The sequence below is a fragment of the Drosophila takahashii genome, chromosome 3L, assembly GCF_030179915.1.
Source record: "Drosophila takahashii strain IR98-3 E-12201 chromosome 3L, DtakHiC1v2, whole genome shotgun sequence".
Classification (NCBI taxonomy): Eukaryota; Metazoa; Arthropoda; class Insecta; order Diptera; family Drosophilidae; genus Drosophila; species Drosophila takahashii.
This window is the reverse complement of record NC_091680.1, coordinates 24,246,435-24,258,667: the sequence shown is the minus strand read 5'-3', so window position 1 is coordinate 24,258,667 and position 12,233 is coordinate 24,246,435. Positions and strand designations below refer to the sequence as shown.

The following is a 12,233-nucleotide window of genomic DNA, read 5'->3' as shown; positions in this document are numbered from 1 at the left end:
TACGAAACATCTTTATAGCCGGGGAAGAAAGAGGCTGAGGTAGCACACATGATTCGGATTCGGTCCTGAGTATGACATTTGTTTTATGCCCCGTTCAGGTTGCGGCAGCATAAAAACCGCAAAAAAATCCGCAACAGAAGGCAACCTCAAAGCCCAACCTGAATTGGGCCTAAAACACATGAGCGGACTAAAACTGCCACGCGATAAAAGTTAAATATGCAAAGATGAAAATCTATAATTTTTTATTAGCCCTGATCCCCGGCAAGTGCGTCTTTATGCGGTTTTTTTTTATGCCGCACTGGCTAATTCGCCCTTTTGGCCCAATTTGTTGCGGTTCTGTCCGCGACGCCGAGGAAATTTTTGCGCAATTTTTACGATTTGCGATTTGCACGAATTATACCGTTCTTTTTTATAGTTTTACAATATGGCGACCCAGTTGCGGTATCAAAATTGTATTTTCTCGTATTTCGTATTCAATTAGGGGTATATTTGCGAGGCTAAGGTGAACTGCTTGTGAGGTTTATTAGATTGGTAAGAGGGAAAGATATTTGAAACCATTTTAAAATTGAAAAGTAACAGTAAATTTTAATGTAATGTGATTTTTAAAAATATATAAAACAAAGTATTTTTATTATTTGGAAAAATGTTAATGTTGTAGAACAATATATAAACAAAAAAAAATATTAATATAATAAGGCTAAAAAATAATATTATACCAATTAAGCTAAAAATTTTTCTTAACTGATAGACTAAGATTTTTGAAAGTTAACCCTTGTTTCTTCACGAATATTTTTGGAAAATAAAAAAGTAATTAAAATTTAAATTTTTAACAATTGAATTTATTAAATAAAGTTTATTTCTTTGTATACTCCACAAATTCCCCAGCGCCACAAAAATGCCCCAGTATTTAAGTCTCAGCAGCACTTCGGTCGACAGCAGGGCATGCAAGCAAAGCAGCAGGACCCGCAGATATTGGGGGCCAGCCAGGAGAACCAGGCAGGATCCAGGCAGGACTCACACCACGGGCCACAGCATGTTTCGGGGAATATCCCACAGCAGGAGGTACAGCAGGTAGCACAGCCACTCGAGCACTGCCCACAGGGGCCACATAGTCCGCAGCAGGATCTGGAATTGCAGCAGGATCCGGAATTGCAGCCTGATCCGGGCTTTCGACAAGATCCCCCTTCGCTGCGAGAACTGGTCTTACAACAGGAACTGGGAACTGGAACTCCACATCCAAACCGTTGAACTTGCATGCACATGGTCCACAGGAATTTTGACGAGTCGTATGTGGGATCGTTGCAATAGTGGAGCATTTACAAAGAGTTTGATACAAAGAGATGTTAGAACGCCCCGAGGAAACTATATATTTTCCTTTTATAGGACCAGCGCTGATTGTTCACGCCTAAATTGATTTAGAACTGGCTAGTCGGGACATTTTTGGGCAGGATGGCGAGCTTATGACTTACATTAGACGTACAAACGAAAATAGATAGCTTCATCGGGTTTATAAAGAGCTGGACAATTTTGACTATGAAAAGTTGATGGAGATTTTTAAAAAAATAATCTTAAAAATCTTATAAAACTCATACAAAATATTACAACAATAAAACTGATAAAATACAAAATATTTCACGAAAATCACAATACTTTTTACCATTTAAAATGACGCTATTAAAAATTCTAAAATAATGCCATATTGTTTAAATTTTATGCGATTTCGAAAAGGGTTATTTTATATTTTTTCCTCCCCAACAACCCCATCCTTTGTAAGACCACTTAAGTTAATGGTAAAGCGCATAAATGAAATCATAAATAAAAGTCGCAACTTTGATTTACTTGCGTTGACAATAGCACAACATTAAATTAAGTGCAGTAAACCGACCAAAAAAAGTAAGGAGGATGAAGTCGAAGCTGGGGGAAGGGCAGTGGATAACCCTGTAGTATCCTTCTCCTTCCCTCGGGTCTAACGAAGCGTGAATTAATTGGGGATGGGTAATGGGTAAGTGGGAATTGCGCATTAGCCTCGCCTGCCAGTGGATGCAACCAAAGCGAAAGCACACAGATACTCAGGATACGCACCATTCCAAAGACGACAGGGAACAGGACAAACAAGGAATCGAAACTGGCAATTGTAGCTAGAAATCGAAGCTCTCACTGAAACTAGGAGGAAGTCAAATAGAACAACAGAACCAACTAATGAATCCACTCGGCAATTAGAACATCAGTTTGCAATATTTCAGGAACAGGGGGCATTTTGTTGCTCTTGAAGAAATCTATTGTGTAATATAGTACCTGAAAACGTAGGATCTTTAATATATATCCTATGACTTAGTTTCAAAAATCTATCAATTTAAGCAAAAACTTCTGAAAGGCATTAAAATGGCATTCGGTGCGACCCATAAACGCTGGCAATTAAAATCTTATTTTCGCTTATTACATTTTCACAGGTGTGTGCCACGCCCCCTCCCCCACTGCAGCCCGCCAATAAACACGTCTAAAAATTTTAGCCCAAGAATTTGTCGCCTGGCCGGGCCACCTGTTCCCCAAACAAAAAAAATGTTTTTCTTTGCTCTTTTTCCGTTTCTGGGTAATTGAATCATTTTAGCGCCATTTATTTTGTTCAGCATTGCAGAGATTTTTAGGGAATGGAAGGTGCCGGGGTTGGTTTCAGTACGCGTGACATTTGTAAAACAATTTCTATTTCGAAAATGAAACAAGCGCGCGGTGCTCGCAAGTGGGAGGAACATAAATAATAATGCGTTAAATTTATGCGTTGATTAATGTGGAGCAGTCAATCTCCACCAGCTTATGGGGAAAAGAGCGGCGGATTTCACCACCCACTTGGCCATGCTCTCAGGTGTGACCACTTGGGAGGCGGGGCAAGAGAAGTCTTCAGTTCATATGAATACTCGATTGGGTGCTGAAAATGTTTTTAAATTTAAAAAGAAGAGAAAAGTTGGTGACCTTAAATTTCAAGGCCTTATGTTAAATTGTAGATATAGATTAGTTTAAATTGTTTTCATTTTTGTTAAATAAAATTTGTTTTAATTATAAAACAATACCTTTGGGTTGAAGGTTCTTTTAGTCTATTAAAAAAAAAATTGCTTCCGTTCATATGGCAATACTCAATTTTGTTTTATTAACTATAATTTTTATAAATATTTTAATTTAATATTTCTATAAATAAATTGTATTATTTTTATGTACAATTTTCTTTGAATACATTTGTGGTTACCCCGCCAGTAGTATCTCTTTAATTCATTTCCCCACACAATGAGCTCTTAAACCAAAATCCCATCGAATTAATTGAATGAGATCCACTCACACCACCCGACAAGCAAACCCGCTTTCCCTCATTGCAAAATACGTAGGCATTTAGCGAAACGCTTATTTCATTATTACGCCTAGGGTAACCCGTCGAGGAAGACCCAAAACACAGAGAGTCAAATTGAAAAAGTCAAAAAGTTATATTCCCCCGTCTGCCTCGATAAACGAAGGACATTTAAGGGGGTGGCGAACCACCACCCCAAAAATCATAGCAGGGGTGCGACATCGCATCATCGACGAACTAAAAACCGGAACGGAAGCAACCGAGCAACAAGAAGGATTTCCGGCCTCCACCACCGAAACCGTAGACAAAAGGCCAACACTTGTGTCCTCCGCCCAAACAAAATCACCCCTCAAATCACATGCATAAGGTTTTTAAGTTTTGTGCTTTGTCATACAAGTGCGTGGGGGACGATCTGTAGATACAGTTGTAAAGATATGGTAACAGGCGCGTAATGCGACAGCCTTTTGCAGGATGCTTAGGATGTTTAGGATGGTTGCGGAGGTGGGGATGTGGGTTCCGTTCCGGATCGGTGGGTGGGTTCTGCTGACATAACGCTACACATGTTTGGGCGTTGCCAGACGGAATCAGTTGTGGGTTGCGGTATCCCAGGTTGGCAAGGCATGCCAACGAGGGTCGGTCCTAACTTACATAGAATTGGATTGTATAAACATTATTTAAGATTACCGATCGGATCAAAGAAATTTAATATTTTCCTGTCCGGTTATATTGCACATTTATTATTTTCTGACCCGAACTCATTGAAACTCCTCTTGTAATTTTAAAGGTGCTATTAAAAAGTTTTTACAATTTTTCTATGTTTCTTTTACCTGTGTTAAACCTGAGAGCTTTCATAAAAAAATTGGTTTTAAAATTCTTTGCTAAATATGAGAATAGCAAGACTTTTAATTTACAAATAAGATTATTTATAAAATTAAAGTGTGTGAACCCTTGCAGAGGGTATTATATTATTTCAGTCAGATGGAGACGTTTCCGACCACATAAAGTATATATATTCTTGATCAGCATCAATAGACTATACAATAAACTTCGGTTGGCCGAAGTTAACTTCCTTTCTTGTTAAAACTAATTATTTCGAATTATTATTTTTTGTTTTTAACTTTAAAAACTGCTAAATCCACCCTTTCTGGGCATCTACCCACTCCTCTTGACAGACAAGTTTCTGCCGACCGGTCCTCCCCCAATTACCTCACCTCCTTACCATATTATGTGAACCATTTCTGTTGACATTGCCGCCTTGTTTACACGAATTTTGCGCCAAACACCCATACCGACGAATGTTTAGATATCATTTTGCGCGAACGAAGGTCGGAAATGAGAACGAGGCACCGCCAACTAAATGCTGAGTAAATAGTTGCCGGGGTAATTGGAACAGAGCTACGTGGAACATTTATTTACCTTCGGATATGATATTTGCACCCTGCTGGAGAGAGGGCCAGAAATCAATGCAGCAGTTCATTGAGACCTTGAGGAAAATTTAATTAAAGAACAGGTGACAATGCCAAAGGGGGCGGTGCTGAGTTTCTTTCCTTGGGCATCATAAATCAAAGTTCCAAGTGGAATAAAAATTTCGAGAGCGATGGAAAGTAGGATCCCAGCGACTGCTGCAAGTGTCAGCAACATGTGGCCAAAAGCAGAAAAAATTCAGAAAATAAAATGAAAAAATGGGGAAAATAAACCAAAAAAAAACAAAACGCAGCAATCAAAAAATGTCGCGGACTTCTCTCCGTCTTTTTTCACTTTTGACATGGTCAAGTTTAATTGAAAAAATAATACAACAAAATTTGCTATAAAAAAGAAGGCAACTTTTAACCTCCGCAGCTGCTGCAGCCAAAGCTCATAATTAGAAAATCCACCAAAGAAAGAAAGAGCAAGCAAGTGAAATTAATTTATTCCTATTTTTTGTATACTTTTAATTGAAATTTTCTACGTTTTTTCCACCTCCCTTTGGCCACTGCAGATAATTTTAATAACCGGAAGCAGAGAGATGGCCAAAGGATGCGACGGTAATTGCCGTGGCCAAAGCGGATGATAAGCAAATGTGGAAAACAGGAGCAAGGTGAACCCCGATTCCACGAAAAGGGTTACTTTTTCCGGGCCTTTTATTAACAAATTTCACTTTATTTACGCCGCACGTTATGCTATAATTAATAATCAGGCTGCATGGACACTAAAAATGCTGCAGGCCAGTTTATTAAATTTGACACAGTTCATGGAGCATTTCAAACGATGTGAGTGCTCTCATTTGGGTTAAAAATTTAGCGAAAAGGGTTAAATCTGTGGTTGGCCTTTCATGACATTTATGGCTGAGATTTTTCAATTAGGCCCAGTATTCAAGTAACACAAAAAGTAGTCCAAAACATAAAATTCAATATAAAACAAATTGCTTGACTTTTTATACCCTTGCAGAGTGTATTAAATTTTGATTTTTGACATTTTAAAAACAACATTTTAAGTACCTACAAGAGTATATAAACTTCGGCTGGCCGAAGATAAGTTCCTTTCTTGTTTTTAAGATTATTTCAAAATCAATTCATCACAATTTTATCATCATTTCACCCAGTATTCATCATAACTTCATTACAATTTAAATTATATACGTTATTTTTTGGATATCCAATCGAATGGGAATTTGATTACGTACTCAACGCTGTGTTACGTTCCGGGTTTTAACAGTTTGTTGCTTTCCGTTACTGATTTTATTGAGAAAAGTTAAGGATTTAGTTGAGGTTTGAAGATTTTGATTTTAATACAAATTACATAATTTTTTGGTTTAAAATAATGTTTTTCGTTTCATAAAACAATGTATGTAAGGGGGTGTCACTGCAATCTCTTTTAAGGCTTCGCGCCATAATTTTGAATTTCAGTGTTGATCAACTTAAAAGGGACCCAAATTTTACCCAAATTAACATGCGATCCTCATGTTAAATACTACTTGTAAAAAGTAAAGTAAAGTAAAATGTAGAGTAAGAACGTACTCCACACAGGAACCACATAAGATCCACAACGAGGATGTTATTACGTTAGCATTGAGGAGTCCTCGCGACAATAACTATCCTTCACCGATAGATGGCGCTTTTTAAGGTAGTTCCTTGTTTATCTTTTTTATGTGTTTTCTTCAAAAGTTGTGAAAATTTTACGACACAAACCATTTCCTTGGTGCCTTAGTATGGTGAAAAACAGGGTCTTTAAAATTGAGCAAATATTCTAACAAGTAATTGAAAACTCAAATGGTTTTAATGCACATTTACGAATCTGGTTTATTCTCATAAGAAAAGATCCACAAAGTGGATGTTATTACGTTAGCATTGAGGAGTCCTCGCTAACTTAGCCGCGACAATCACTATCCTTCACCGATAGATGGCGCTTTTTAAGGCCAACTGCGGGTAGTTCCTTGTTTATCGTTTTTTTATGTATCTTCTTCAAAAAGTAGTGGATCTTTTTCCGACACAAACCATTTTCTTGGTGCCTTAGTATGTTGAAAAACAGGGTCTTTAAAATTGAGCAAATATTCTAACAAGTAACTGAAAACTCAAATGGTTTTAATGCACATTTACGAATCTGGTTTATTCTCATAAGAAAAGATCCACAAAGTGGATGTTATTACGTTAGCATTGAGGAGTCCTCGCTAACTTAGCCGCGACAATCACTATCCTTCACCGATAGATGGCGCTTTTTAAGGCCAACTGCGGGTAGTTCCTTGTTTATCGTTTTTTTATGTATTTTCTTCAAAAAGTAGTGGATCTTTTTCCGACACAAACCATTTTCTTGGTGCCTTAGTATGGTGAAAAACAGGGTCTTTTAAATTGAGCAAATATTCCAATAAGTATTTGAAAACTCAAATGGTTTTAGTGCACATTTAGGAATCTGGTTTATTCTCATAAGATAAGATCCACAAAGAGGATGTTATTACGTTAACATTGAGGAGTCCTCGGTAACTTAGCCGCGCCAATCACTATCTTCACCGATAGATGGCGCTTTTTAAGGCCAACCGCGGGTAGTTCCTTGTTTATCGTTTTTATGTGTTGTCTTTAAAAGGTTGTGGAAATTTTACGACACAAACCATTCTCTTGGTGCCTTAGTATGGTGAAAAACAGGGTCTTTTAAATTGAGCAAATATTCCAATAAGTATTTGAAAACTCAAATGGTTATAATGCATATTTAGGAATCTGGTTTATTCTCATATTTCTGCATTACGTCGCGTGCCAATTTCAGCTCCGCCAGCAGAGCTTTTACTTGGGCGCGATCGATGTTGATAACATGAGTGGTGTCCTTTGGCAGGCCATCGACCAATTCTTGCGAGATTTTTAGTTCCAAGGTGGTATAATTCGGGGGCATTCGTCCAGGCGTAGTTATATTGCGAACGCTTTGCAGTTCGTTAACTAAAAAGTAATAAAGTTATTAAATATGGCTGAAAATTAATTATAGTTATAAATATATTTATCCATGCTCTGAATCTTGAACTTAAAGGTTGTTTGTTGATTCCAAAATTTAAATTCGAAGTCAAATTGATATGTGTATAAATATATTAGTTCAACCCACTTTTGAATGCTTTATCTATTAGCGTTTGGCGAATGGCAGCGGAATGCTTTTGTAGGACTCTGCACATGGCTGCAGCATGATCCTTAGGAAGTCCCAATTGCTGAATCTCTTCTCCAAAAATACTTTCGGTGCAGCTATAGCGAGCTGCGTTGGTTAGCATAAAATGTATGCAGGCCACAGCGGTTTTACCCTCATTAGTAAGTGTGGATGTCAACGCTTTTATTTTCGATTCCTGCAAAAATAACCTTTTATTAATATTTTCACATATTTATGTACCAATATTTACAAACCTCAAATGTCTGTCCACAAATTCGCAGGGCCACCAGATCGCTGAGTTGTTCCAAGTTTTCAATGGTCAAATTGGAGAGAGTGGATATGATCTCAGCTAAAACCCAGTCGGGACAATCGCCTTCGCCACAGAAGCGGAATTTCTATAAAGGTCAAGTGAAATTTAGGTATAATTGGCAAAAAGGGGAGAATAATTTAAGTTCTTCCTACTTTGGGTTCTAGGAAAAACGCCCACAGCCAAGTGAGCCCATCACGTTTCCAAGTAAATTAAAGACCAGAACGCTTCAACAAGTGGGCTTGAGCCAAATGAAGAACTCTTAAAGAAAGCATAAAGAGAGGTTCGTGGGAGTTGCGAATACCCTTGAAAATATCATTTACTAGACTTCCTTTCTCCTGATTTGATTTTAGTTTAATTTACCAAGAATGTCGATACTTAACATTAAAAAAATTTAAAGTACTTTATTATTGATGTACTTCTTACTTGAAAAATTCATTTAAAAAAATGACTTGCAAGCTGGTAAGCTACATCAGTTTAATATTGTGAAATACAATTTTTTTTTAAATTATTCGTTAATTATCCACAAAAGATTTATTTTAAAAAAAAACTGTTTCTTAAATAGATATAAAACAAAATTTTTAAAGGTAATTTTTTTAATATGCAACTATTTTTTTATATTTCCATATTTCCTACAAAAGGACGGCCAGACAGCTAATTAGCCAAATTTGGGTCAACAATGCGAGACTCACGCGAGCGGCGAACTTGCCTGCGAACTAATGATACCCTTTAGGGATAACACTAGATCCCAAGAACTCCCACGACAGCAACAACGTCGCGTCAAGGAAAAGAAAAGTCGACGATATTTGCATATGATTAATTTCATACGCTTGCCTGCTAATCAGCGAGCAATTTGTACAAGTGGCGAGCACAAAAAAGGGGTGAGCGAAATGTGGGTGGGTGGTTGAACGGGGTGGAACTTAATTTTCCGGGGACGAGTCTCCCATATAAGGAAGGCTCGTTTGGGGAGCTCGTCTCAGTTTCAAGTGCACGTCACGTTTATCTCTGGGCAGGATTAATAAACTCAAGTTCGGGCGGGGAAAAGCGAGCTAAGCGAGTGAAAATTTATGACACTTGTTGCCATTGTCTGGGGGGGAAAGCGTGGAAAAGTGTGGAAAACGTAGGGACGCTTATTAATACGCACTCGTATTTATTTAGCGACGTGTGTAACGGCTTAGAAAATGCGAACGACAAACGTTTTATAATTATTTTATGGACTTCAAAGTTGGTGGGTGGGCAGTGGTGGTGACTGGGTCTACGGATCGGCTTCAGAGTGGCTATATAAGCAGCGTTTCGGGACGCCAAACAACGCAGTTGGCCGAGAGGATTAAGACGGCTCAAACCGCTGGTGAAGATGGCCAAGATAGTCCTGTGGATGTTGTTCCTGGCCCTGGGCCGTGAGATCTACGGCGCTAGTCTGCCCTCTCCGATTTCTGGACCGGATTCGGAGTTGGGAACCTGCGAGCTGCAGCTCTCCAAGTACCGCAGGTTCATCCTGCAGGCGATCCTGAGCTTCGAGGATGTGTGCGATGCCTACAACGCGCGGCCGAGTGGTCAGGATGCGGATTCGGAGGGATGGCTCTTCCGGCACTACGCCCCACCGCCCACCTCCCAGCGGGGCGAGATCTGGGCCTTCTTCCGCCTCCTGATGGCCCAGTTCGGCGACGCGGAGTTCTCCTCCATCATCCGAGATGCCGTCATCGAGAGATGCCGCATCAAGTCGCAGTTGCAGCGCGACGAGAAGCGCAACTCCGTGGTCCTGGGCAAGAAGCAGCGGTTCCACTCGTGGGGCGGCAAGAGGTCGCCGGAACCTCCGATCCTGCCGGACTACTAAAACTCCCACGTCTCGTTTTCCCTTCAAAATGTGTGAACAGCCAAAGTTGAAGTCCTCTACTTAATATCAGTGTCTAAATAAACCCGAAGATTGCAAACCGAGCAGCGGCTAAATTGGTGTTTTCCTGGGGTTGTTTAGTGAATTATTGGTCACTTACCATGTTGCTGCTGCTGTCCTTAGGTTTGGGGATTTTCTAAGCTAAATAATTAATTTTTTGCTTGTTTTGTTTTTAATAGAGGTGGAGAAACATGGATGCAAACATCGGTAATGTCGATATTTTGCAGGGAGTTCGGTCACTCTGTAGTAATTGCAGCGATTTTACATGAAGAAGGTAAAGTAAAATGTGATGTAAGAAACATTTTGAAATATTTGGCGCCAATTGAATAGAAAAAAATCGTTTACCTTTTATTTAAATTTATATTATTTAATAATTTAAAATAATACACAAAATTAAATGGCTTCCTAAACGTAACATATGTTTATCGCTATTGTCCATAGATAAATACTTTACACAAAATTAAATGGCGTCCTATACGTAACATATGTTTATCGGTCCATAAATAAATACTTATTCAATTAAACATAGTTAAATAAAGTTATTTAGAAGGAAATTAATTGGTTAACAGCATATCTTCAATCATTATATTTTTGTTATCTACTTTCAAACGTTTTTGTCTTTACAAAAATGTCATAATGGTGTTTGGTACACAGATAGAATTTTTCATGAACGTTGCACTCAAATTGAGAATTTTTTACTCAAAATATAACCAAGTACTCACTTTAAGTAAAAATACTCACTTTGAGTACAAAATTTTAAAATAATATACCATGGAATTAAGTCATTTTTCGAGATTTTTTTCTCAAAAAACGGGGACAAATAAGGGATAAACAATAAGATTAAAGTATTAGGCTTTTTTTTCAAAAGTTGTCCACAAAATCAGTACTTCCTCAAATTGAGAATACAAATACTTAATTTGAGAACGTCAGTCTTCTTGAAAAATTCTCTCTGTGTATATTACAACTATCTAATAATGTACATCCTGAAAATCCTTAATATTCCAATAGACTAGTTTGGGAATGTTTGACATTACGTGCAAAAATGTTATTATAATTATTACGTCTTTTCCACATTTCAAAAAAAAGGAATGCGATAATAAGGAAAGCTCAAAAGTTGCTGCATAATTTGTTTGTGCCAACATTCTGTCTGTCATCGTCCGTTATCTAAACACATTTGTTGCTCTTATCGGGCAATCGGGACCTGGGACCTGAACGCCCACCAAAACACACCCCTTTGAACCCCACTTGGGATCCACCTGCACCGCCTATCGCCTCGATTGAAATAAAGCCGATCTCGGCAGTTTTCGGAGCAACATTCGAGGCCTTCGAGCAGGCAGAGTCCGGCGGGTATAATAATCCCAGATCGGAGGAGGTGGGCACAACAGACCCATAAACCTTGTCTATAAATATCAATACAAACTAGGCGCAAAAGGAGGGTGTGTGTTTGTGCAGGCGGCAATAATTATCTCATCTGTCTCGGGCTCTGGGCCTTTTTGCCATAGCTGGACACGCTGAAAACAAATGTTAACTAATCGCCCCCAGCCTGCCCAGAAATCTAAATTCGAAATCGTTAAATTGACTGATAGTGGTCATACTATATGCCCGGGAATCCGAGCAACGTGAGCGACTTTTTCCAGCCTGTTTGACAGCGGCGCCAACGACAGACCTGAGTCCCGATTAGGGCCTGGAAACCCGGGCTCTGCGAATCTTGGGGATTTTGCTGGGCTAACGCGATTATCGGCCCTGATTAGGTGGGCGTGATCGCTTGCCGTTCAATAACAAAATCCGGAAGGCAAAGTTCCATCTAAAAATACAACTCAGAATTCGGTAAGCCCTTGGGAATCTATTTAAAGCCTTTGATCGCTGATCTGCTGACCCCCCAAGCGGAACTAGGCCTGATCATTTAACCGATCAGTCGATCAGCAGGTGCAACAGGTATATGTCAATTTTAAGGTCCACTTGCTTTGGTCCGACATTACTGCAATCTCACAAAAGACTTCGCAATTATGGCGTATTTAATAAATACTTAAAATTCGGCAGTCTAAGACCACCAACACAGCTTGCCAGAGTGTATCAGCGAAAGCAATTTAACGAAATGTGCGAAA

General features: G+C 38.9%; 3 protein-coding genes across 3 annotated transcripts; 1 reads left to right on the top strand and 2 right to left on the bottom strand.

Annotated features, from left to right (window-relative positions):
* Nucleotides 1-817: 817 nt before the first annotated feature.
* LOC108055565 (male-specific sperm protein Mst84Db) lies at nt 818-1,545 on the bottom strand. Its single transcript, XM_017138943.3, has 2 exons — nt 1,470-1,545; nt 818-1,405 (listed from the first exon to the last, which is right to left on the bottom strand). Exon 2 carries the CDS (start codon nt 1,314-1,316, stop codon nt 915-917), a length of 402 nt encoding a protein of 133 aa, XP_016994432.2. The 5' UTR covers nt 1,317-1,405; nt 1,470-1,545; the 3' UTR covers nt 818-914.
* Nucleotides 1,546-7,500: 5,955 nt separating this feature from the next.
* On the bottom strand, nt 7,501-10,324 carry LOC108055597 (COMM domain-containing protein 4). Its single transcript, XM_017138990.3, has 4 exons — nt 10,229-10,324; nt 8,185-8,325; nt 7,895-8,126; nt 7,501-7,734 (listed from the first exon to the last, which is right to left on the bottom strand). Exons 1-4 carry the CDS (start codon nt 10,229-10,231, stop codon nt 7,514-7,516), a joined length of 597 nt encoding a protein of 198 aa, XP_016994479.2. The 5' UTR covers nt 10,232-10,324; the 3' UTR covers nt 7,501-7,513.
* Nucleotides 9,565-10,172, top strand: Lk (Leucokinin). The gene has a single exon (XM_017138991.3). It carries the CDS (start codon nt 9,592-9,594, stop codon nt 10,069-10,071), a length of 480 nt encoding a protein of 159 aa, XP_016994480.2. The 5' UTR covers nt 9,565-9,591; the 3' UTR covers nt 10,072-10,172.
* Nucleotides 10,325-12,233: the final 1,909 nt, after the last annotated feature.